The 26,977-nt window shown below is 39.6% G+C and overlaps 1 protein-coding gene, 1 non-coding gene and 1 pseudogene across 2 annotated transcripts in view; 2 read left to right on the forward strand and 1 right to left on the reverse strand.

Annotated features, from left to right (window-relative positions):
* The first annotated feature begins 2,716 nt into the window (after window positions 1-2,716).
* On the forward strand, window positions 2,717-8,616 carry LOC138831379 (zinc finger protein 33B-like; annotated as a pseudogene).
* A 5-nt stretch (window positions 8,617-8,621) lies between these two features.
* The window catches only part of LOC138831380 (zinc finger protein 558-like), a 37,440-nt gene continuing 19,084 nt past the window's right edge, over window positions 8,622-26,977 (forward strand). The window contains exons 1-2 of the mRNA XM_070028493.1: window positions 8,622-8,718; window positions 9,217-9,342. Coding sequence (XP_069884594.1) covers window positions 8,622-8,718; window positions 9,217-9,342 — 223 coding nt within the window. The remainder of the gene's footprint in view (window positions 8,719-9,216; window positions 9,343-26,977) is intronic.
* Trnaa-ugc (transfer RNA alanine (anticodon UGC)) lies at window positions 10,642-10,710 on the reverse strand. Its single transcript has one exon. It is a non-coding gene; the product is annotated as a tRNA-Ala (tRNA).

Raw genomic sequence — 26,977 nt, forward strand, 5'->3', positions numbered from 1 at the left:
AAGACTTCTTATGGGAGAAGATTCATTCCTGTCTTAAGAAGAGCATTAAAGTGTCCACTAAAGACATATGCATGGGGGCTGGGAAGGTGGCTCAGTGGTAGAGCACTTGCCTTGCATGCCTGAGGCCCTGGGTTCGATTCCTCAGCACCACATAAGCAAAAAGAAAAAAGCGGGAAGTGACGCTGTGGCTCAATGGTAGAGCGCTACCTTGAGGTGAAGAGCTAAGGCCCAGGGCCCAGGCCCAGAGTTCAGGCCCCATGACCAGACCCAGAAAAAAAAAAAGACATATGCATGGTCCATTAGAAGGTAGATCAACAATATAAAAGCAATTAATAACTAGGTTAATATACTTATAGATCACATAAAAACTAAAGCTCTTGGGGTGGGAAGGTGGCTCAGTGGTAGAACGCTTGCCTTGCATGCATGAGGCCCTGGCTTCGATTCTTCAGCACCACATAAGCAGAATAAGCCAGAAGTGGCACTGTGGCTCAAGTGGTAGAGCACTAGCCTTGAGCTGAAGAGTTGAGGAACATTACCTAGGCCCAGACTTCAGGCCCCATGACTAACACAAAAAGAAAAAGAAAAGAAAACTACATTTCCACAGGTAGTGTTGGAAGCACCCCAGTTTTATCTCTTTGTCTCTCAGGAATATATTTTTAGGGAGGATTTTTTTTTTTTTTTTTGGTGTGGGGCTTGAACTCTGGGTTTGATCACTTGTCCCTCAGCTCTTCAGATCAATGCGAGCGATCTACCACTTGAGCCACAGTGCCACTTCCCAGGAATTTAGTTTTAAAGAATGAAATTATTTTTTCTTTATATTGTTAGAGGTGCTTTTAAGTTGAAGTCTATACATTCAAATATGCTCTTTGATTCCCATTTTCATGAGGAATAGTTCAGCTCCACAAAAGAGACATGTAGAACCCATACACTGGAGAACTAAAATCATACGTGAAAGTTTCCAATCCAATCTTTCCCAATTATTTTTTATGGAAGGGATTACAAAAAATCATAATAAACACCTAAGAGACAAGTGTAGGTTCTCTGATAAGAGAGAGGGAGACTGTTGTAGACCCTGGGTTGCCTGCCAGAAGCAGACAAAATATGAACAAAGGCTTCAGGGCCATTGACTCTCACCCTCAGGACTGCAAGTCCTTGCCCTTTCTTGGTTTGAGGAAGTATGTGCTCTAGCTTTTTGCCCTGGGGCTTTAACTGACAGGAGGCTTGAGTGGAAAAGATGTCTTGAAATAGAGTGAGGAAAGATGTGTGCTGTTTGCACTTTTGGGCACAGTGGGTCTAGACCAATATTACACAAGCATTTGAAAAATATATCAGAATTGTGCCATCAGCCATCTCTCTGTCCCCTTAATTATCATCCCATTGGCTCTCAGAGTATTGCTTGTGCTCTGATGGGATGGCGGAGGGAGACAAAAGGTTTATTCCACAGTTTAATGGATAAGGACTAAGAAGAAAAATCTGAGGTCCCCTAGATATGTAGCCTAAAGCTACTGAGAGGAACTGTTAGGATCAGAGAAGAGGTAAGAATTCTAAAGAGATTTTCACATGTGAAATGAAAAGTCAAAAGCAGACTGGTTAGAAAGTGATTAAGCTTCAAATCAACATAGCCTAGCCTAAACTTCACTCTTCTATCTCTCCTGCATTCATCCTGACCCCCCTAACCACTATCTCTTTGAAGTGAAATGGAGGTGATGTGCCATGTTCATAAGAATCCCTGTGAGGAAACTTTTCACTAGATACATGAAGAAATTTTTAAGGGAAATGCAAATAGAACATAGCAAATGCTCACAGACAGAGCCCAAGCTCTTAGTTCAAGCCATAGGAGGACCAACAACTGAAAGATCAAAAATTAGAGTTACATTTTACAATTGCTAACTGCTGGTTTTGCTTCTGTACACCTGCTTGCGCTAGCTCTGACCCTTCCCTTTCTCTGGAGATAAATAAAAAGTTTCGGAGTCTAGATGTCGATCCTGGGACAAGCTCTGTAGTCATAAATAAAGAACTAACAATAAATTCCCCAGGTGGCCAAATGGGACCCAAGATAAGGAACAAAGAATATGTTCCTCTGCATTCCTGTGTAAAAATTCTCGGTTTAGAGGGCTCAAGATAAGGACCATCTGGTGAGCCCAACAAATTAGGCCAAATGTTAATTAATCACAAGTCTGTAACTCCTTAAACTCCCTAACCCTTATCTCCCAGAGTGACTACCTCCATTTGATCATCCGCGCCAATTGTTTTATTACAAAGAGTGTTATAAACTTCCCCGGGTAGTAAACTGAGCCAATCCTGGGGAACCTGGGGTCTTATGCTAATCCTGTGGCTTTTGTCTTTAAAAGTGCCTGTAACCCCTGCTCAGGGCTTCCTGTCTGCCTTGGACAGAGAGCACGTTTGCGCAAATGCCAAATAAACTCCTCTTGCTTATTGCAGCTGCAGGCTTGAAGTCTTGGTTCTTGGGGTGCCCTCCCATTGAAGAAAGCATCCCAGGGGGCCTGGGGTCTTTCATAACAAAACAAAACATAAAATCCTTAAATGAAATGCAAAATTCAGAAAAAAACAAAAACTCATTTGATTTAATAGATAGAATTGGGGAGTTTCTGGAAAATTAATTGTTAGATTTTGTGAAATCCAAATCACCAGAAGTATTATGCTGCGTATTTACCTAACAATCTCACTATTTTAAGCCAGTGTACACATTACAGCAATGGGAAATGACCCAGGTATAAGTTTAGTGGCTGTGAATACCTTTGTAAAGTAAGAGGGGATGTATTAAAAATTTTAAGACAAAACAGAGATATAATTTACATTCAGCAGAAGGCAGGCATTGAATAAACAGAAAGGTATAAGCAACTCTTTCTCATAACCTCAATTTCATTATTAGTGTAAGGTCCGCTCCTGGATGGTGAGCAGACTCCAACCTCCTCGCAGCAAAGTCTCCACCCAGTACCTGCATTACTTAGGCAACTGGGACACCTGGAAGAGGTCACATCTGCATCCGCTGAGGTCACATCTGAATTTGATGTGGCCACATCTTTCCCTGCCCATACCCTACATAAGGCCTAGCCCAGGCCCAGACACTCTCTTGTTCTTGCTGCTCTTTTCTTGCTCTCTCTGTTCTATTCTAGCTCACACTCTGTTCTTTTCTTGTTCTCTCTCTTTCCCAGCCACGTGGAGTGCCAACCTTGCCTGGTCCCAGCAGGTCTACCCCTTACCTGAATACCACGTGTGTGCTGGTGCTGTTCTAACTCGGCTACCTCTTTTTAAAAACCTAACAATTAGAACTAAGAATCAAAAAGCCAATGTATCCAATTCTCTCCATATAGATCCATTTTCTGAGTGGTCTTATGTATTTCAAGAGGAAACAGTGGTTTTCAAGAAGAAACTGAGCTTAACTCCCACAGCAGGGAGAGAAAAGTCCCAAAGCACACAAGCACACTTGTTCCCAGGTAAGTAGCTTGGTGGCACCAAGCATTGTGGGAATTGTAGTCTCCATGGAGGATATTTAATTTGAAAGTCCTGGGTTGTTTTTGTTTTTTGGAGGGTGGATGTGGGGCAGAAGATGCATTTTGCGCATGTGTCTCTCCGCCAAGCATTTTAATCTGCCTCTTCCGGATTCTTTTCCTTTGCCTTGCTGCTGGAAGTGCCCTGAAGTACAGTTTGGCCTTCCATAGGTGGGAGACAGGAGTCTGGCGCCAAGCTCTGTGCAGTGGAGCTTGGGAGCTGTAACTTAAAGGAATCTCAGTCTTTGGAACTGAAGTCAGGTAGGAACTGTGCGATTGCTGGGGAGTCTACCCTCCACGGTTTTCTGTTTCTTTTTCTGTTTCTATTTGTTTGTTGGGGCATGATGTGTGGGCCTGCAAGCAGCATTCCTGAGCTCTTCAGCTCAGAGAGAGAGCTTTATACTTGAGCCAAAATGCCTACTTCCCTCTCCAGGCTTTTCTCCAGTCTGGGGTTGATAATTTACTTGAGGTTCAGGAGTTTGTGCTGCCATTAGCCTCTGGGCCTTCAGATGCAAGAACCTGGTTTCCAAATGTCTGAGAGCAAGCTGGGTCATTGTCCAGACCAGGAGAGCCCAAGAGCTGTGCATTTGTACTCCAAGACCAAGGGATTCTTCTATTAACTCATGTGACTTTATTTGCTTTGCCCAAGTCTAAGAGGAGTACAGGAAGAATTCTAGTGAAATTGTGACAAATATGCCTGCCTTGAGTCCTCTTACATTGTACTTGTATTTGGGGCTTCTGTGTTGTGTCTCCTAGAGATAATTTAATCTGTTTGGCTTGAGTTTTTAATCTCTTGGCTTGAGTTCACAAGCGTTTGTACACAACCCTGTTTCTAGAGACAGTTGTACATGGGATATTGGAGTATGAGTGCTGGTCCTGTATTTTTAAGAATGAAGCCTAGCAATGTTTGAAGCAGTGCACCCTATGAATAGGAATCTCCATCCTAAATGGACAGACCTTGTCAATTCTGAGAAGCCCTAAAGGGAAGAAGCAGAAAAGCACAGGAAGGGGAAGATGTTGCTAGCTTCCTTTGCCTTATGCAAAAATAGTTGCTACTTCCCCGAGCACGAGATTCACATGGTACTCTTTCCTACACCACTCTCAATCACTTTGTGTTGTTGCAAGATTTAAACTAATTTCCAGGAATTGTGATGCGCTGGATTGAGGAATAAGCCAGTGTACATTTATCAGTGGGTATCTGAGGCTGTGGTTTGGGATGGTGGGGTAATTGTTAGGACTGAAAGTATCTATTCATGTAGTAATCCCTAATCCTCTTCTTGCTAATTTATTCAACCTGTTACCACTATGATTTTTAGTATGTAATCATGCAAACTCATGTTAAATGTCCGATCTAAGGATTTGCTAATGCTAGCTCTTATCGGTTGGTTTTGCCTGGTAGTACAGAAAGTATTGGTCAGGGACATTTGGCCTTAAAAGAAAAATCACAGAAGAAAACTTGAGGTAATATGTCTTACTCAAGGTTGTATGCTTTGTAGGTGTTGCTTATCTTCAGGTATGTCACTCCTATATGCAGTATTTTATGTTGTATCTTTAGTATGGCCAAGGTTTAGGGAATGAACATTAGGGACTTTTCAAACCTGGGTTTACCTCATCTTTACTCATGTCCCTTTGGCAAAAGCATGTTAAATGGAAATTGCAAGTCATTGCATAGGTGTGCAATGGGAACAGTGAAATGTGCCATTTGACAACCATTGTTGAAATATTATAACACAAGAAATATATTCTGTATACATTTTCCCTCTAACTTTGGGTGAAAACTACTGAGTTACATCATACATGCTTTCCCTGGTGTTTAAATATGTAATGAATGAGGTAGAACACAAATTCCAATGGATTTCTAGGATACCTTTGCATTAAAAAAAGCAATTTCTACATCCCGAAGTATATTCAGTAATAAATACTTTTCGTGGAAATGTGATATGTTTTTGCTTTCAAGTATTCAATAATATTTGTGGGAACATTCATTTTTTCGAATTTAATGTGCACATAAACATAGAAATTAGTTGGTTTAATAATATCTATCTATCAGGAAATGGACTGGATTTGTGTTTCTTGGAGACTTTAATGCTCTGCCAGAGATATTAAAGATTCTTCTAAGACAGCTTTATGGTTTTGCAGCCCATGTTTGCAAGAGAAAATTCTGGACCCAAAATCTCACAGATTCATTTCTGAATACGTCATTTTCCTTATATCCCAGCCATGCTTCCAGAGTCTTCTGTTCATTGTCAGCAGCAAGACAGAATGAATGGATCTCTGGTGAGTTTTTTTTTTTTTTTTATTTCTCATTTGTTTTCCATTCCATTTTATGAACCTAAAGATGTCCAAGAATTAAAAACACTACAAACCACCCAGATTCAGCCTCAAGAACATATTCATAAATCAGATAAAGATGGCTTGTAGATTAGGAGATAAAGATTACTTGTAGGTTTAGCAGATTAAATGGTTATATTCTTTCTAAGTTGAATTCAGATTGGCTTCAGAATGTCTAGGTTTCATCTTGTTGTAACATGTAGTCATACCTCTTATGGGATGTAGTGCCACCGAGTAGGTTACATCTGGTGGAAGGTGCAACCAGATCTCATTCTCATGAGTAACATTAAACTATCTCAATGAAATTTTCCTGAAATTGCTGAAATAGTGTGGTCATACGCACCTTTGAGTGTTCTTAAGGAATGATTAACCTATATGTACTTAAATTACTCTCCATATATCGTTCTTGGACAACTTCATGGTCTTGGTTTTACTTGAAGCTGAGGCTATATTTGTTGCTAAACTTTATGGTCTTTTTACAAAATCTTGTTTGTTTTCTAAAGTATCCTCACAAGATTTCTTTCCTGTATAATCTCTCTCTATTTTGGTTTTCTATTCACTTGTGTTGGTTATTTTTCTCTTTCTCTCTCTTTGTATCTATCTTTGAATCATTTTTCTTACTTTTCTGATTCTCTCTTTCCTCCATATGTCTCTCAGCTTTTTCTTTTCTTCAATGATCTATCTGGGAACTAGTTTTTCTTAGTGATTAGTTTTAGTTTGCTGATATGGCTCTTAGGATTGACATTTTTCATACCCACTGTATAGGAAAATTGTTGCCTAGAGAGTTCTACAGGATTCCAGAAACAAAGAAAATTAGAGAAACACAAAAACATAAACAGATAGACTTAGGGGAAACCAGGGTTCTGAAGCCTCTCTGGCACATGGTCTCTGGTTGCCAGCAAGCAAGCAAAGTTCCTTGAGTTCACACAGGGAAGATTACCATTGATACTATGTAAAATTGAAGTATCTATATTAATATTACAATCTGAGCCACAACAGGTTGTGAGGAAAACATGTTTCCTTATTCTCCTGAGAAAGAAGACTGGTGCCCAGAGACATGAAGTTCACCTTACCTAGCCTTCAAGGTGCACAGCAGCTCAGTTTCAGATGCTATCTTTCCAACAGTAAGGAAAAGGCCTGAACTGCAGTCTCTTAACCATCTCCAGAATTCTCTTTTAAGCCTTCTGCAGCCAGCTCTCAGTTCTCTCAGTGCTGTTAGGCTGGAATTCCAACCTCTCAAACTTTTTCAACTTCAGCTCAACTTCAGAGTTCCATACAAAAAAGTATGTCCTTCCTCCAAGTGATAAACTCAGAGAACACACACACGAGAGAAACCTTATGAATGTAACATGTGTTGAAAGTCTTTCACCCAGAAATCAAAGCCTACTGTCCACCAGAGAACACACACAAAAGAGAAACCTTTTCAATGTAACATTTGTGGAAAATCTTTCATATGCAAGGCATATCTTACTAGACATCAGAGAACACACAGAGGAGAGAAACCTTATGAATGTAACAAGTGTGGAAAGTCTTTCATCCAGAAATCGAGGCTTACTGTTCACCATAGAACACACACACAAGAGCAACCTTTTCAATGTAACATTTGTGGAAAATCTTTCATATGCAAGACATATCTTACTAGACACCAGAGAACACACACAGGAGAGAAACCTTATGAATGTAACAAGTGTGGAAAGTCTTTCATCCAGAAATCAAATCTTACTGTTCACAAGAGAACACACACAAAAGAGAAATCTTTTGAATGTAACATTTGTGGAAAATCTTTTATATGCAAGGCATATCTTACTAGACACCAGAGAATACACACAGGAGAGAAACCTTATGAATGTAACATGTGTGGAAAGTCTTTTGCCTGGAAGGCATATCTTACTAGCCACCAGAGAACACACAAAGGAGAGAAACCTTATGAATGTAACATGTGTGGAAAGTCTTTCACCCAGAAATCAATGCTTACTCGCCACCAGAGAACACATACTGGAGAGAAACCTTATGAATGTAACGTGTGTCGAAAGTCTTTCACCGATAAATCAAATCTTACTCGCCACCAGAGAACACACACCAAAGAGAACCTTTCGAATGTAACATTAGTGGAAAATCTTTCTCCTGAAAGGCATATCTTACTGACCAGCAGAGATCACACACAGGAGAGAAACCTTATGAATGTAATATGTGTGGAAAATCTTTCACCAACAATCAAATCTTCCTCTCCATCAGAGAACACATACTAGAGAGAAACGTTTTGAATGTAACATTTGTGGAAAGTCTTTCTACTGCAAGGCATATCTTACTCTGCACCAGAGAACACACACAGGAGCGAAATCTTATGAATGTAACTTGTGTAGAAGTCTTTCACCCATAAAGGAAACCTTACTGTGCCCCCAGAAAACACACACATTAGAGAGACCTTATGAATGTAACATGTGTGGAAAGTCCTTCTCTTGGAAGTCAAGTGTCAATGACCATCAGATAATACACACAGGAAAGAAACCTTATGAATGTAACATGTGTGGAATGACTTTCACCTGGAAGTCAAACCTCACTGTCCATCAGAAAACAAACAGGAAAGAAACCTTATGAATGTCATAATTGCGGAAAGATTTTCAGCCAGAATCTACAACTTACTATCCACCAGAGAGCACACACAGGAGAGAAATTTTATGAATGTAACCTATGTGGAAAGTCTTTCACCCAGAACATACACCTTTCTGTCCATCAGAAAAAAACCCACCAGAGAGAAATGTTATGTATGTAGCAGGCATGGAAATTCCTTCACCTGGAAGGCACACCTTAACATCCATCACAGAACACAAGGAGAAAAACCTTATGAATGCAACCAGTGTGGAAAGAGCTGGAGGTCACAGCTTAACACACATAAGTTAATTCACACAAATGAAATAACTTAGGATTGTACCAAATGGGGAAAGTCTTTGATCTGTAACAATATTGAAATTGCAATACAGAACAAATACAGGATAGAGACCTTATGATATAGCAGGTGTGGAGTCCTCGAACTACAAGACACAGCTCAGGGTTCATCACAGAACACACAAAACACACATACACACACACCCTCACACACAAAGAGGAGAAAATCATATGTAGGAAAAAATGAAAAGGTTTTCTAGAAAAAGTCATAACAGTAGTAAAGTCTCTCTTGGAGGGGTAACAATGCTCGATAGAAAATGTATTAATGACCTAACTCATATAATGGTATCACCAATCGTTACAGTATCTTTACAATGAAATATATATTTAAAAATATATGGGTGGATTAATAAAGACTAGAATCTCTGCATTTTGTCTTGGGGGAGAAACCTAAAGTGTCTTCAGTGCTTGCGATTTTTTTAATTAGTCACTCTTGATGAACAACTTGTGATTGATTCACTCTTAGCCAATTTAGTTGTTCTGCCGAGTGAGCTATTACAAATCACCAGTGTGGACAATGTGTCGCACCTGTGTTATATCATAGAGGGCCAAAGTAGATATGATATTAGGGGAAATAATCAAGCACACAAAGATATTGATCAATCTCTCACAAAAATTGAGGTTAACAAAGAAAAACCATCTGCCACTTGAGCTACAGCATCATATCTAGACCCTGAGAGGAAGGAAGGAAGGAGGAGGGAAGTGAGAGAGGGAAAGAGGAATGAGGAAGAAGGAAGAAATAAACTATTCAAAAGAAGAATGTTTAATTTTTGGTGAATGTGAGAATTATTCTTTCAGAGGTGGAGCTCAAGAAATATGGCTTTTACAAAAAGCAAATTTTTGAATGTTTACAAAACGATAAAGAGGATGTAACATTTTATAAATTGATTTAATAATACAGTAATATTAAGTAAGGAGGTCAGGTGTGGCTGGTGCCCTATTGGCTACATGGTAGATGGTGGGGTCTGGCATCTTGTTTTCATTCAGGGGGAAGGAAATGCCCCATCCATCACTTACCACCCAAGTGATGGGTGTGGCTGGATCCCTGGAAGCAGGCATGGGAATTTGGCTGATATGTTACTCAATCTGATAGTCCAGTGCCTGGGACTGGGAATTTCCTGTAGACCTGCCTCCTGCTTAGGCCCTATTTAGGCTGGCCCAGCAGTGGCACCAGACACCATGCCACATGTCTCTGTAATCATGTCCTGTGTGCTTTCTCCTGGTTTGTCTCTGGTCATCCTAGTGTCCCAATTCATCACTCTCTTGGTGCTGATTGGTTTCTCGGTGCTTTTTTTATTCTCCCCCCCCCCTTCTGTCCTGTTTCCAAGCTGTCTAAGTGTATTTGTGGACTGCATGTCTTTGTTACAACAGGCTGCTTGCAGACTGCTAGCTATGAAATAGACTCCAGTATTCCATCTACCATAATGTGTCTTCGAACAAATACACTATCCTCTTTTACCGAAACAGAAAGGTTGAGCTAAATTTAGCATTTCTAGAGCCAAGATAGATGCCACTGTATAGTTATGTAATTAAAGATATCTTGGAGGCATTTAGAAACAATTTCTGTTACATCAGAAAGAACTTAATTAATAAACCAAGACCAAGGCTCCAGATCCTATATAAACCAGTCATTCTAGATATGTCTAGAGCTGTTTGGTTACATGAAGAGCAAAACTTTCACACATTCATGAAGGACAGTTTTTGTGCCAATAGGAAGTTTTTTTTTTTTTTGGTCCGGTCGTGGGGCCTGAACTCTGGGCCTGGGCGCTGTCCCTCAGCTCTTTTAGCTCAAGGCTAGCGCTCTACCACTTGAGCCACAGCGCCACTTCCGGCTTTTTTCTTTTAGCTTATGTGGTGCTGGGGAATCGAACCCAGGGCCTCATGCATGCAAGGCAAGCGCTCTACCACTGAGCCACCTCCCCAGCTCCCCAATAGGAAGTTTTGAACTGAGGAACTGAGTTGAACCAGCCAGAGCTGGCTTCAAAGGAGATTGTCTCATCTTGGCCTCCATAAAAGCTAGGAAAAAACCAAAGCATGAGCCCTGTGGGCTCTTCTGAAGAAATCTCTCTCTGGGAACAGGAGGTTTCCTTCAGTGCTTCAGCTCAGGCTTCCTGTGGCTTCAACAATTTCAGTATTTATTTCAATTGTTCAAAAATAATAACTCTTCTTTACAGTATTTTCACAATAAAAAAAGCAATCCTTAAAGCCTGCCTATGATTCCATTTACAATATAAGGACAGTGGAGTTCACATTGCAAGATTTCGCTAGGTGCTCACTTAACCCCTTCCATCATACTGTTCACCCTTCTACATTTTTGGGGTGGGGGGTGCAGTCTTGTGGCCTGAACTCTGCGCCTGGGTGATGTCCCTCAGCTGTTCAGCTCAAGGCTTGCACTCTACCACTTGAGCCACAGTGCCACTTCCAGCTGTTTTTATTTTTTTGCTTATGTGGTGTTGGGGAATCGAACCCAGGACCTCATGCATGCATGGCAAGTGCTCTAACACTGAGCCACCTTCCCAGGCAAACCCTTCTGCTTATCTACAGAGGCCTAGTAAAAAAAAATGGAATTGGGAGGCACCTGTGTCCTTGGCCTTCCTATTTGTACCACTCTCTCTCTCTCTCTCTCTCTCTCTCTCTCTCTCTCTCTCTCTCTCTCTCTCTCTCTCTCTCTCTCTCTCTCTCTCTCTCTCTCCATTTGGAAATCGCTCATTCTCCCATGTTTACAAACTGTATGCTTTCTGAGAAGGGATGGTTCACAGACTGGAGTCCTACCTAGGCCTGTTATATAGCTCAAATTATGAACCAACATACCACATTCATTAAAAGTATGCCTGATGATAACATTTTATTAATGTTTTGTATTATTTTTGTTATTATCATTTGGCCAACACTTTGCTTGAATTCAGAATTAAAGGGACTTAATGCTCACTGAATTGGTAAAGTAATCTTTCCTCTCCTCTTTTCATTTCAGACCAGCAATTAAAAATGAGCAATTACACTCCCTCATGTGTGGAATTCTAACTACTCAGAAAGCTGAAATTAGATAGTATTTGTAGGCCATCCCATGCAAAAGCTCCATGAAAATGGTATCATAGCCAATAAAAGCATGGCTCTGGTTATATGTGCCTATCTTTTTTGCTACTTGTGATATGTAATTATAAAATTAGTGTATTGAAAGGCCCAGGCAGAGAAGCAAGACCCTAAGGTGAAAAATCAGTGATATTAAAGGGCATCTGGTATAGAAGGTAAAGGAAGCCTCACAAATTTTTGCCCCTGAATTCAACCTGAGGACCAATAATGAGGTACGTGTAACCAATACATTCTTCCAAATATTTAGTGGAAGAATTGGGGTGTGGTTTACCCAATGATAGGTAAACAGTCCTTTACCAAGTGATTGCAAAAGGACCTTTGCATATGGCTATATGATGTTATGAATTTTATATCCGGTTATGTGGACACCATGAGTCCTATTTGGATCAAGTAGTTAAGATCTCCTGATCTAACAGGGCACTGGTGCTTCACATCAGGATTCTTACTTGCTCAAGATTATGAGGTTTGAAGATCACAATTGAAAGGCAAACTAGGTAGGAATTGCTTTAAAATTGTTATGGCCAATTATCACCAATTTTCCCACAAGTAGTGCTGTGAATGAAGTTGATAGACTGTCAACACTTTTGTTCCTTTATTACCAAAGCTCAGGGACAGTACCCAGCCTCTGAGTAGAAAGAACTCCAAGGCCAGGGAAGATATTTTATAAAATGTGATTTTGGCCCTCGTGCAGAAAAGTTACCATTCTTGTTTAAGCCTAAAGTCCTCGATAGTGTACAGTCATTTTCCTCAATTGAGGTTGATATTGAAATGTCTTATAAGCCAGGGTAATGATAGATTTTACGAATATTTTGGTTTCTTTTGTCAAGTGAATCCACAAGCACATACCTTTATGTTTCTGACTAGTTCATAAGTCCTTGTAGAGGTTCAAGATACTATGCAGGACAATGTGGTCCACATCTGTAAAGTGCGGAATGAGACCTTCAAAGAGAGATTTCAACATACAAATAGTGGCCAAATATTTCAGTATACTTGAAACAGTATCATAAGAAAAGAAGGAATCACGTAGTGATGATTTAAGGTCCCAGAATACCAATTTATTTGAACGAGAAGACTGTAATCTTGTGCTGTGTGCACATAGATGTAAGAGAAAAACTCTTTTCAGTCTGAGCTGTAAAGATGAGTTTAAGCATATTTGTTGTTTTTCCCTTTCTGATTGCACTTTATTTCAAGGCCATTCCCAGGGGTGAATGAGAGGATATTTAGTCTCGCTCATTCTAAAAGCTATGTCCTCAGAAGAGAAGTGGTGAACTATGACAGTTACATATTCACCCTAAACACAATCACGAAGAGTGGTTTAAGTTACATAAGTTTTCAGAATGTCAAGGGTCCTACCACATGGTTCATGCTGTAGCCCTTTTCAAACTGAGGCTTTAGAAGAGTTCTGCTTTTGTATGAATATTTCAGCTCTAAATTAGATTATTTTCAGTAGCCATTCAGTGAATGTTACTGGATAAAGTATACAAATAAAGTAATATTTATTTTAGAGAATATTCTGATATCATCAGCAGGGGCAGTTAATATGATTCAAAGTCAGGACCCTGAAGAGTTTGCTCTCCAGAGATCTCAGTATTTAACCAAGAACCTCCAATTCCCACTCAATCTTGATCCCAATTAGAGAACAAGATGTTAGGTGAACCCTTGTTTCTTCCTCAGGTTAACCTGGATTGATGCACCTCAGAGTGACTGGAAGGGACAGAAGCTGGGATACTGAGCACAGTGGGTACTGAACAAGGCTATCATAGGATTTTCACTAGACCCTCAGGGACCACCCAAGGCCCCCTTGCTTTACCTTGAGCACTTATATCTTTATGTTTGTCCAGCTCTAGGTCATTTTTCCTCCCCAAATTAAATTAACATTAAGTGTACATTTTTTCTGTTCCCTCAATGAATTGAGAAGTTCTTTTAAAATTCTCTTTCATTTTTCTGGATCATTTACATACTTGTATGAAATCCCTATTATAGAGGTCTCAGTACTTTGAGTAGTTGACTATCTGGAGCATTCACAGCCAACCATCTTTTGCCTCACTTGTATATGGGGTCTGAGCAAAACCAGCCAAAACTTTATATGTTCATTTCAACTTAAATATTTGTTACCAAATGTTTGATGTGGAGACTTCATCTGGTGTGGTGAAAGTTGGTTGGGCTCATGGTCTAGGCCAGAAGTCAAAATGGAAGGTACACAAAAGAAAAGTTTGGTAGGAAGCCAGCTGAGGAGAGGAGGGCAGTGCCAAAATCTTCATGCAACAGCAAACCTGGCAAGCCCTTGGGACAGGAGTGAGAAGCCCAGAGCAGGGTATGTGCTCCCCATCAGTCCACCACCAGCACAGCATGGCACCTGCACCATGGGCCAAGGTGTGCAGGTGTTTCCTGCAGGGTGACTGTTGACTGACACAGAGACCTGTAAGAGAAATCAGTGGCCTAATGTAATAGTCTTGTCCTAAGTAAATGACACAATTGCTTGTGGATAAGAAGAATTGGTAATGAAACAATTGTTAGATGACCTAGTAAAAATTCTTCAGGATGTGTGTGTATGTGTATTTCCTATGAAGAAAACAAATTGAAAAGTAGTTCAGTGAGAACTCAAATGACAAGTGTGGGACTTGAGCATACAACAAGATATATCCATTAGAATCACAACAAATAAGTGAAAAGGAAGGGTTTCCTTCGCTAATTTTTACCTAACCTTACAAATCCCATTATGTTCAAAATAATAAGGGCAGAAATGTATCTGTTGATTCATACTGTTGTACAACAGCTAGTTTATAAGTGACAGCAGAGGCATAAGGTCAGTTGTTTGTGTGGCCCCTGCACTCACTGGAAAGGACGACAATACTGTTGAAAGAGATCTAAAGTGATTGAAAGTAATATCTTTTAGATTGCAAGCGAAGCATTGACTAATTTAAATGTGCAGGCTTTTTGTTTTGCAGGTCCATGCGCTTGATCTTAGGGCTCAGGTGCTGTCCCTGAGTTGCTTTTGCTTAAGGGTAGCACACTACCACTTGAGCCATAGCACTCCTGCAGGCTTTTTCTGTGTATGTGGACCTAAGGAATAGAACCTAGCTCCTCATTAATGGGATGCAAGAACTGTACCACTTAGCCAACTTCCCTGTCCTATAAGCAGACTTTTTTATGTTAAAAGAAGAAAGAATAGGTTGGTATGTAGCATCCACCTTCCATGTGCAAGTCCCAAGGTTCAACCCCCAATGTGAAAAAAAAAAAAGTTGAAAATGGAATGACAGGAAGTATTCAGTTACAAATAGAAAGAAAAAGAGGAACAAAGGCAATGAATAAGTAATGAGGTTTTCATTTGTTTGGGATTGTTTCTTTTTCCTTTTAATTGTTGGCTGTGGGGTTTAAACTCAGGGAGGGCCTGGCATATTCCCTCAGCTTTTCACTAAAGGCTAGCATGCTACTACTTCCAGCCAGAATGTCACTTCTAGTTTTCTGCCATTTAATTGGTGATAAGTCACAATGAATTTTCTGCTGAAGTGTTGCTGAGGAATGGAAATCAGTGCGTCATGTATGCAAGGCATGCACTCTACCACTGAGCCACCTTGCAGCCCCAGTACTACCATTTTCATAGGAGTATATTAGGCCTTACCTAGTTGTTTGTTTCACAGATTCAACAAACCATAGGACCAAAATACTTGAAAAATATGCCACCTATAGTAAACATGCAGTCTTTGAAAAAACTGGCATTATCCTAATAACAATGCAGTATAACAACTATTTAGGAGGATTTAAATAGTAGTAGGTATCAGAAGTGATTTACAGTGTATAGAAGATTGCCTGGAGGTTATATAACAGTTGATTTGCACTGTATAGTAGGCTGTGTGCAGGTGATATGAAAGCAAACTGAAAAACAAGTATCAGATGAGACAAAAATAAAAAATAGCAAAGTAATTACTAAAATGAAACCATGTTTATATTGTAATGTAAAAATAGTAAATATATCAGGTTATGTCTGATTTGAATAGAAGAAAATACACTCATGAATATCAATAAGCTATTCAAGGAGATATACACTAATTATCAAGAAATCAAAATAAATCAATATAAGGATACCCTAAGCAAAAATCAATAATGAAAAATACAAATACTGATAATGAAAAATACAAATACTGATAATATGAGAGGAAATAAACATCAGCACAAATTGTGTTACCACAGATACAGAGCAATGATAATAACAGGTATATCATAAATCTATATAATAAAAATTTTATGCTGAAAAGTAAAGTCTACAAAGACATGGTTAAAAGGCCAAAGAATGATAATTTCTTTAATCTATCATTATGATTGGAGAACTGGTACTGCACTTTTATTTTGTTGGCCGTGGGGCTTGAACTTGGGGCTTGGGTACTATCCCTCAGCTCTTGAGATCAACGTGATTGCTCTACCCCCTAAGCCACAGCAACACCTCCAGTTTTCTAGTGCTTTATTGGAAACAAGTGTCTCATGGACTTCCTGCCCATGCTGCTTTTGAAGTGTGATTCTCATAGCTCAGCCTCCTGAGTAGCTAGGATTACAGGCTGGAGCCACTGGTGCCCGGCCTCTAGTACTCCTCTTAATGACTAAAAAACCAGACAAACAAGGTGTGGAAGGCATTATCTTTACCTAAATGCTGTTTATAAAGCACAATGGTGTTATATTTACCAAGACAGACACACTGAGAAGAGATCTGAAGACAAATTGTCTAGAAATCATATGAGAAAGGAATCTATGTTATAAACACAATAAAATTCAATAATATATTTCTAATAATCTAGCAGTAAAACAGATAGAAACTAGAATGGATCTATATCAAATGTATGCTATTACTATGATGTATAGAATATTAAAGGGAGCAACTGTCTTAGGTCAGTTGTAAAATCATAACAATTGCTATCAATTATGTAATGTGTATTCCCATGAGTATCTTCTGGAGGTGGTGGCAGAGCCATAGAATTTGAGGGAAATAGGGTCATGAGAATATAGTATTCAACTCAAGCATAGAGACAGGAGGGAGGGATTGGGAGAGAGTGAAGGAATGGAAGTTACTATATGAAAAGAATTTATTAATTTCTGTATGCATCACCTCCATAACAATATTAAAGTACATTAATAATAAAAAATACATCCAGCATAAACGATTTGCTTGGTGATGAAAACCTACCACTGTTAGAAGAACAGTTACAATTTTTAGAAATCTAATACAGCACTTGATTTGCAAGATAAACTATTTCAGTTTAGGTTGAATATTAACTCTACATAAACCAGTAACAATAATCCTTTCATTGTAGTATCCAATTAAGTGTTAATGTTAAATGTTGAGGTAATTAAAAAAAACAAGACAAGCACTTCTGGCTCAAGACTGTCATTTTACCCTAACTATTAAGGAGGAAACTGAGGTCTGGAAGCCAGCCTAGATAGACAACTCAAATTAAGCAGCTAATGAACAGGTTAGAGGAAAGGCTCAAGTGATAGTGCCAACAGTGAGTGAGGAAGCTGACTGACTGTGAGACCTGGAGTTCAAGCTCCAATAGCAGCTCTAGAAAGCTATGGTGGAGTCTGAGGTATGTGTATTACATGTGTTTCTAAATTACAAACCTAATTTTTGTGAAAACTGGCAAGTCTTCATCTCAGACATAAAGAGAAAAGAAAATGAGTGGAGGAGGGAGAGAAGGGAAGCCAAAGGTCAGGAAAAAGATGGAAGAAGAGGAGACAAGAGAGTAGTGGAGAGAAAGGAAAAAGAGGGAACGGGAAAGGAGGAGGACAAGACAGGAGAGGAAGAAAGCCTTATGGCATTAGATTTGACAGTAAATCTTAAATAAGACACCAAAAGTGACTCATGCAACAAAGAGACAAACAAACAAATGACAGGCTCTAGTGGCTCACACCTGTAATCCTAACTACTCAGGAGAGTCAGATCTGAGGATCATGGTTCAAAGCCAGCCTGGGCAGGAAAACCTGTGAAATCTTATCTCCAATGAAACACAGAAAGCCAGAAGTGGTGCAGTGGCCCAAGTGGTAGAGTGCTAGGCTTGAACTGATGGGCTGAGGCACAAGCTCAGACCCAGATTTCAAGCCCCATGACTGACAGTAAATAAATTAATGAATAAGGGTTGGGAAGGTGACTCAGTGGTAGAATGCTCGCCTCAAATTCATGAGGCCCTGGGTTCCATTACTCAGCACCACATAAGTAGAAAAAGTCCAAAGTGGGTGCTGTGGCTTAAGTGGTAGAGTGCTAGCCCTGAGCTAAATAGCTGAGGGATAGCACCCAGGCTCAGAGTTCAGGCCCCAGAACTGACCAAAAAAAGAAAACAAAACAAAGCCAAGAAAATAAATCATAAGTAAAAATTAAAAAATAAATACAAAACCAAACAAAAAAACAAACAACATTAAGTGCACATAATCAAAATCTTGTATAATGAAAAGAACTATCAACAAAGAAGCAAAAGCATGGTAGGAGAAAATATTTGCATATGTCTTTAAATAGATTCCTAACAAATCTGAATTAGAAAATATAAAGAAAATCCTACAAGTAACCCCCACACTACAAAATCTAATTTTAAAATAGGAAAAAGATTGAAGAGACTTTTCTAAAATGGACATACACAAATAGCTGATTAAAATATAAAAGTAGTATCAATGGTCATGAGAATAATCCAAATCAAAATTACAATAAAATAACTATTTTCCACATGTTAGTATGGCCATAGTTTTAAACAAAACACCAAAAATCCTTCCAAACTCCAACAAAAGCTAGGAAAGTTGTGACAACAGTGTGAACCTTGATACATTTCTCTCAGGTATGTAAAAGTATCAAAGATGGCAAAAACAGTCCTAAAAAGAACTTAATATAGAATTACATAGAAATGTGGTCCAGCACTTCTACACTTGTACATACCTTAGAGAAAAACAGAGATTTCTATAAATACCATCAAAAATACAGCCTAAGTTTCAAGAAAGACAAATACCACAAAGCAGTCCATGAGTATTTACAGAGACAATTGAAGTACTTATAACACACTCAGGCCAGTACAGCAATCAAAGTTATGTTTGAACACACTATTTCATCAAATCCAGTAAAACTTCATTAGGATAGGCTAATGTTGTGTATGAGGATGTGATGTCTGACCAGTTTCTAGCCAACCTTTACCTTCCATGAGAAGTTACCTCCTAGGTGTCATTGAATCACATAACAAGTGGGACAACTTTTTCCTCACATTCAAAAATGAGAAAAAAAACTAAAGCAAATCTGCTCTTAACTTAGAAGGCAAGTTTTGATAATCTGCTAAATGTCCAAGCCATCTTTAGCTTTTTTAGAAACATGTTCCTGAAGCTGAATCTTTTTTTTTCCTATTCTTCAATCTTGGACACCCTTAGGTTCATAAAATGGAATGTCAAACAGTGAGAAATAAAAGAATCTCATCAGAGATCCTTTCATTCTTTCTTGCTGTTGACAATGAATAAAGATTCTGGAACCATGGCTAGGAGAGAAGACAAATGAGAATCAGAAAAGAACCTGTGTGATTTTACCTTAGAAGTTCCTGGTCAGACCATGATAGGTGGGCTGGAAAAGCATAAAGCCTTCTTTTGGGAGAAGAAACATTCCTGAATCAAGTAGAACATTAAAGTATCCAGTAATGACAAATCCAGAGAAGAGTAAAGCCTTATGTGTTACTAAACACTATTAACAGAAAATACACCCCAAAATATAGATCCATAAAATGCAAAAAAAAAACACAACTTATATAGCTATGTGCTTTTGCTTAGACTTGTTGGTTGATGACACAGGAAATTCTATTTCCCAGCATTCAGTTTTTTTTCCCATTTACCCACAAGAGTAATTGTTAATATAAAATACATGAACTTTGCAGTGACATTTACAAAAAGCGAAAATTTATTCTGTTTACTTCAGTGAGGTTGTTTTTGATAGGAAACACAATATGAATCTTTTAAAGGCAGTGTTTGCACATTAGGACTGGGTTTTTCTACATCATAAGAATATTTTCTTTCTTTGAAAAATTAAAGTGGAGCTGGGAAGGTGGCTCAGTGGTAAAGTGCTTGTCTTGCATGCCTGAGGCCCTGGGTTAGATACCTCAGCACCACATAAGCAAATAGAAAAAGCTGGAAGTGGTACTGTGTCTCAAGTAGTAGAGGGCTAGCTTTGAGCTGAAGAACTGAGGGACAGCACACAGGCCCAGAGTTCAGGCCTCACATCTAGAATGAAAAAAAGAAGAGAAAAACTTAAAGTTAATTTATCATAGCGTAAGTGTTCACATTCACAATACTTAAGATGAGGATTGTTACAAATTTCAAAGTGGGATATTTTCTGTGTGTTTTGGGATTTGGACTGTCCTCATCCACATTAGTGACTGAACAATCTGCCTTAAAATTGTCAAGTTTTCTATTTCATCTCATTTTATTAGAATATAATCTGAATTTAAAAGAGGACATTGTAACTGGGCTCTCATGTCTAATGGCTGTAATCTTAGCTTCTCAGAAGGCTGAGATCTGAGGAAAGTTAATATTATCCCCATCTTTGCTCCTCAGCTCCACCAAGACTTGAGCTCTTCCCAGACCTAGAGTTCCCTCCATACTGGTGACCACTCCCTCCCTCTACCCACACCTACCTGAGCATGTACCTGCCTAACTTCCTGTCCCCAGCTCCTGTTACTACCTGAAGACAGACACATGCATGTGCTCCCTCTCCTGGGAAATATGGTCCTTCTAGTAAACCTTATAATCATCTTTCTCCTGTGCCTGCTTGTGGTCCCCTGGGATGCACATGATGGATCCCTACAAGGATCACAAAATGAAGCCATTGATAAAAGAATGTCTGAAAGACTTATCTCCAATAAAATAGCAAGTAGCTGGAAGGGGAGGTGTGGCTTAAGTGGTACAACATTATCATTGAACCAAGTAATTTCATGGTCATTTTCCAGACCTTGAGTTCAAGTATCAGGAAAAGCACACACATATCAAGGTCACTGTATTGTATTCAAATTATATTTTAACAATTAAATTGGAATAAATAGATAGGTAGTCTCTCTCTCTCTCTCTCTCTCTCTCTCTCTCTCTCTCTCTCTCTCTCTCTCTCTCTGTCTCTCTCTCTGTCTCTCTCTCTGTCTCTCTCTGTCTCTCTCTGTCTCTCTCTCTCTCTCTCTCTCTCTCTCTCTCTCTCTCTCTCTCTCCTTTTGTGTTGGTTGTGGGGCCTGATCTCTGAGCCTGGGAACTGTTCCTCAGCTCCTAAACTCAAAGCTAGCACTCTACTACTTGAGCCATAGTGCACTGCCAGCTTTTACTGCTTCTGTGGTTCTGAGGAATCAAACTCAGGGTCTCATTCATGCAAAGCAAGCACTCTACCAGTGAACCACCTGCCCAGCCAGTCTCTCTCATTTTAAGTGATGTAAAAATAGACTAATTATATTAATGGAGAAATTGTACTTTGTCACGAACAGACACAATAATTGGAGTATATCTGTGCCAGGCCCATTTTGAAAGTGTCAAACACCATAGTAAGTGCAGAGGGTGAAAAGAAGATCACTATGTTTATATAAGACATATTCAAGGAATGTTTACCATGCATTGGCTTCAAATTTCAAAAACCTAGTTTATAAAGCCACATGGGTAAGTACCAGAATCTCTAGGTTCAGTCTCTAGACTCTCCTTGTCTAGAGAACGAGAGGATTCTCAGCCAGTTTCTTGCACCTGCAGGAACAAGTACTAATGGCAGCACAATTCCATTAGACAAAAAATATCATCAACTTCAGACTGGGGAAAGATGGTAAGGGCAGACTTTGGCTGGCGACTCAGATTACTTCAAGTTACAGCTCCCAAGTTCCTCTGAAGAAGAGACACTGGGCTTCTTCCTTTTGGCTCTGACTATGGATTGCAAAGCTGTACTTCAGAGCACTTCCAGCAGCAAGGCAAAAGGAAAGAAACTTGAATTTACAAACTAAAAACACCAACAGTGGCCAAGTAGGTTCAAGCGCCTTACCCTGGCCTCCCTCCACTCTTTCAAAGGATCTGTGCCTCAATAGAAACTACAATTCCCATAACACGATGCATTCAACTAAAGGAAGTGGGCTTGTTACAGGGTTTGGACTGGCACCAGACACTTGGTCCTAAGTGTGCATAGATGCATGGGGACCTTTCTCTCCCAGGTGCGGGAACTAAGGTGAGTTTCTTCTTGAAAAATCAGTTTACCTCCTGAAACATTGTGAGATCAACCAAAACAAAGAAATGTATTAGGATCATTAGATAATTTGTCTTTTTAATTCTTAGTTTTATTAATGTAATTGAGGTTATGAGATTCCATGGTTATTGATTTTGTTTTTGTTCAAAAGTATGTTCCTCTGAATATAAATTAGGTCACTGTTTTGCCTTAAAAATTTGAATTTCTCCCCTCTCACTTTAAAAAGGTATTTGCAGCTGGATGCCAGTAGCTCATGCCTGTAATCCTATGTACTAAGGTTGCTGAAATCTGAGAATGCTGGTCCAAAGACAACTCAGGCAAGAACATTCATGAGCTTTCTCTCCAATTAACCACCAAAAATACGAAAGTGGCCTTGTGGTTCAGGTGGTGTAGAGCTCACCTTCAGCAGAACAGCTCACGGATACAGCTCACGCCCAGAGTTCAAGCCACAAGATCAGGTATTTACATACACTTAGCTGATTGATTCTGGGATCATTTCCCCCGACTCTAATATATATATATATATATATATATAATACATATTATATATATACATATATATGAATAAAATAGCAAAATTTTATGGTAAACATACTTTATAATCTTAGAATTAAATAGATTGGTCAAACTCTACCCATTATTTTTCGAGAAACTACCAAATTTCCTCTATGAAATTTTAAGGAGTTTTTGGTTATTTGCATATGAAATTTGCCTTTCCTTTAATATTTTTTTCCCTCCTTTTGTTGTTGGTCCTGAGGCTTTACCTCAGAGCATGGGCACTGTCTGTGAGCATTTGCTGTGCTCTACTTGCCTTTCTTTTATTAATTGCTTCAGGAAACTAGTGAAAAGTTTCCTTCCAGGGGTTTCTTAGAAAATGGTACTCCTCCTCCAAGACTCTTTCAAAAATGGTTGTCTGGGGTGATCAGTGTGAATGTGGGTGGAGATAGAGTTCAGGGTAGGACTATGTTCATGTGAAGCTTGATAACTTGATCCAAACCGGTCTGTTTTTACTTTTCTGTTTTGCATATCCTGTTGTTTTGATTTTCTAACTGTTCTCTGATCCTAGAAGTTTCTGCCAGCTACAGTTCCTCAGACTTGTTTTCCCAACTGTATCCATTACACTGTGGAATAAATCTTTTGCCTCCCTCCCTCATATCAGACATCCTATGCTTTTCTCTTAAGGATTTGATGTGATTGTTGATGATTCTTTCCACACATCATGATTGGGAAGAATTGTGTAGGAAATATTCATGCCTGATATTTAGTCCTCCAGTGTGTGGGTTCTCCATGCCTCTTTTAGTGGACCTGATCTATTCCTCATGAAAATGGAGATCATGAGGCACATTTGACTATATAGACATCAACTTTGGAGCACATATAAAATATGAAGGAAAAATAATTCTTCCTTTCTGTAAAAGTAAAAAGTAAGTTTCTGAGAGGCAAGGAGATAAGGATCAGGTATAAATGGGCGCTTCCTAGACTAGCTGTGTTACATAGTTTTCATTGTTCAAGGGTACATTTTTCAAACATTCATTTCTAAGTATTATGTTCATTGTACTAGTAGATATAGAATTTACTTCCTACATTATTTTTGAATTGTTCAATGCTCACAGAGTAAATCTCATTATTTGTTATACAAATATTATATCCTCTTCCTTCATTCATCTCAATGATTGACTGTTCTAGAAGCTGAACTAGAAAGTACAAGTATGGTAAGGTATTCAGGGATAGATTATGGCTCTGACATCCTCTGGACGAAAAGGTGAATGAATGGAAAACATGGAGCTCATGCATAACACTTCTAGAATTCCTTTGGCAGGAGATGTGGTGCACCCCTCATGGGTTCCACTATGCCCAGAGATTCCTGTGGTTGTGATGATCCACCCCCATGGAAGGCATGTGGATTATGGAGAGCCTGTGGATTTCACATCTTGTCTACTGTTGTGGTGGTGGAAGTCTCCCAATATGCACTGTACAACTGGGCTCAAGGAGTGAGCAGTGATCAGTGGTACCTTGTTGGCCCCCATATTTGTCAGCCTGTTTCGGCAAGCTCAGCCTGACATCTGCAATTGGCTGCTGCTGAGGTCACTTGGACTAATGCCTCTCTCTATTCCATACCTCTGTATCAGAGACCTGTCCTGTTTCATGGTTTTGTATCATTTACTGTTCAAGGTTGTGTTATGTATCCATACATGCTGGTAGTTGGCCTGGGTATGGTTTTCAAGGATGGGGTGGATTTTGATGCCTCTAGCAGGAACAATTGTGTTCTCACTAACTGCATAAATACTCTGAGATTACTATGCAATCACCTTAACTTATGTTGCTTGTTCAGTTGATATAACCATTATGGTATAATAAGTTTGGGTCTCTGTTTGCTATTGAGGTTTAGAGGGCTATTAGCCACTGCTGCAGATTTTTGGAAATATTGGTTGCCAGCATTTTTGCTACCCCAAATGTTCTTGCTAGTGCTACTAGTTCTGCTGTGAACCTTATCCAAACCATATATACAACACAACATGTTAATAGTTTGGCTTGATATGTTTCTGGTGCCCTGGGATGCAGGTGGGCTTAGATAAGTTTGTGATATGTTTTATGATTTGGAAACAGCAATGATGTATATTGATAATCAAGTAGACATGCTAAAGACCCAGTTAAAAATGATGTGACAGGGGCTGGGAAGATGGCTCAGTCATAGAGCGCCTGCCTTGCATGCATGAGGCCCTGGGTTCGATTCTTCAGCACCATACAAACAAAAATAAAAAAGCCAGAAGTAGTGCTGTGGCTCAATTGGTAGAGTGCTAGCCTTGAGCTGAAGAGCTGAGGGATAGCGCCCAGACCCAGAGATCAGGCCCCATGAACAGAGCCCCCCCCAAAAAATGATGTGACATGCTAATGGTTAGTACGTCTGTGTTATCCCTCAATATGATATGGGCCAATATCCAGTGACATATATGAGGAATCTGGCCCTTTGATAATTTTTTGTTTTGGAGATCTGGTCATATGGCTAAACTCTGGCCCTGGGCACTCTCCTTCAGCTCTTCACCTCAAGGCTAGCGGGCTACCACTTGAGCAACAGCGCCACTTCTTGCTTTTTTCTTTTTGCTTTTGATGTGCAGAGGAATTGAACTCAGGACCTCATGCATGCAAGGCAAATATTCTACCACTGAGCCACCTTCCCAGCCCTCCTTTGATAAAAGAAGCTTAGACATTAGGCAGCTTCAGTGTCATGAATTTGATATTGGTCAATCCACTCTATAGGTAGCACACCTTGCAGACATAGCTGCATCAGTTCTCCATTATATACAGGGATACAAACTGGGAAATAGCAATCCTTTTTCCATTTCTTAGGCATTTTCTTGTTTCTTGTTTTGGTATTCCTTTTTCTTCCATTCTTCCTGAGATGTAGGATCTGCTGCATTTTCCAGGCTCAGTCTGATAGACACTTGCTCAATTTACAATATAAAAAGGAGGACTTGTTGCAGACTCAGAGGTGCCAGGACTGTCAAGGTGTGAGCAAAAGCTCCACAACCATGGACTGCAACCTTCAGGGCTGTAAATACTTGCCATTTTCATAGGAGGGAGTGTTCCTTTTAGCTTCTGGGCCTGGGGCCTTACCTGTAGGAGTTTGGTGGACAAAGGTTGAACTAGAATGAGGAAGGATGCATATGATCTGCAGTTGTTGCCACATTAAGTCATAGAACAATGTAATGCAAGAACTAGACAGATATAGAAAGTGTCTATAGCTAAGGATATTGCAGAAATAAAGAGAGATTCATCATTGGCCTTGTCTCTGTCTCTTCCATTATAATCCCCTTGTTCTTCTGGAGCGCTGCTGGTATTGTGCCTGGCCCAAGCAGTGGTAGTATGCTTACCTAGCATGCATGAAGCCCTGGTTCAAGTCCTAACTACCACATACACAGGAACGCAAAATGTGGAATTGTGGCTCAAGTAGTAGGATGCTAGTCTTAAGCAAAAGAAGTTCAGTGACAGTGTCCATGCACTGAGTTCAAGCCCCAGAGTTGGGACATAAAACACAAGAAATGCAAGTTGTGTGCTGGTTCCTTATGTCTGTAATCCTCGCTGTTCAATAGGCTGAAACCTGAGGATCCCAGTTCAAAGTCAGCCTGGCCACCAACATGTGTGAGACACTTATCTCCAGTGATCACTAGAAATCCAGAAGTGTGTTGTGGCTCACATGGTAGAGTACTTGAGCTCAGAGATGGTTCCCAGGTTCAGAGTACAAGTGCCATGAACGACCAAAAAAAAAAAAAAAAAAGGATAAAAATATAAGTAAATGCATCAGAAATACAGGCTTGAACAATGAAAACTACACTTCACATGAAGTCTTGGAAGTACTCCAATTCTTTCTGATCCTTTTCTCCTTGCCTCTCAGGAATTTACTTTTATAGAATAAAATTAATTTTTCTTTATATTATTAGAGGTGCTTTTAAGTTGAAGTGTATAAATCCAAATATGCCCTTTGATTTCCATTTTCATGAGGAATAAATCAGGTCCAAAAAGGAGATATAGAAAACCTATACACTGGAGACCTAAAACCAGGCATGAAACTTTCCAATCCAAACCATCTCATTTATATTGTATGTAAAGGATCACCAAAAATCACAATAAATATTGAAGAGACAAGTATAGGATCTCTGATTATGAGAGAGGGAGACTGTTGCAGACCCTGGGGTGCCTACCAGTAGCAGGCAAACTGTGAGCAAAGGCTTCAGGGCCATTGACTCCCACCTTCAGGCTTGCAAGTCCTTGTCCTTTCTTGGTTTGAGGAAGTATGTGTTCTAGCTGTTTGGCCTGGGGCTTTAAGTGAAGGGAAGCTTTGGTGGAAAAGATAGATTGAAGTAGAATGAGGGAAGGTGTGTGCTGTTTGCACTTT

Source organism: Dipodomys merriami, unplaced genomic scaffold, assembly GCF_024711535.1.
Source record: "Dipodomys merriami isolate MVZ:Mamm:240054 unplaced genomic scaffold, mDipMer1.0.p SCAF_194, whole genome shotgun sequence".
NCBI classification, from domain to species: Eukaryota; Metazoa; Chordata; class Mammalia; order Rodentia; family Heteromyidae; genus Dipodomys; species Dipodomys merriami.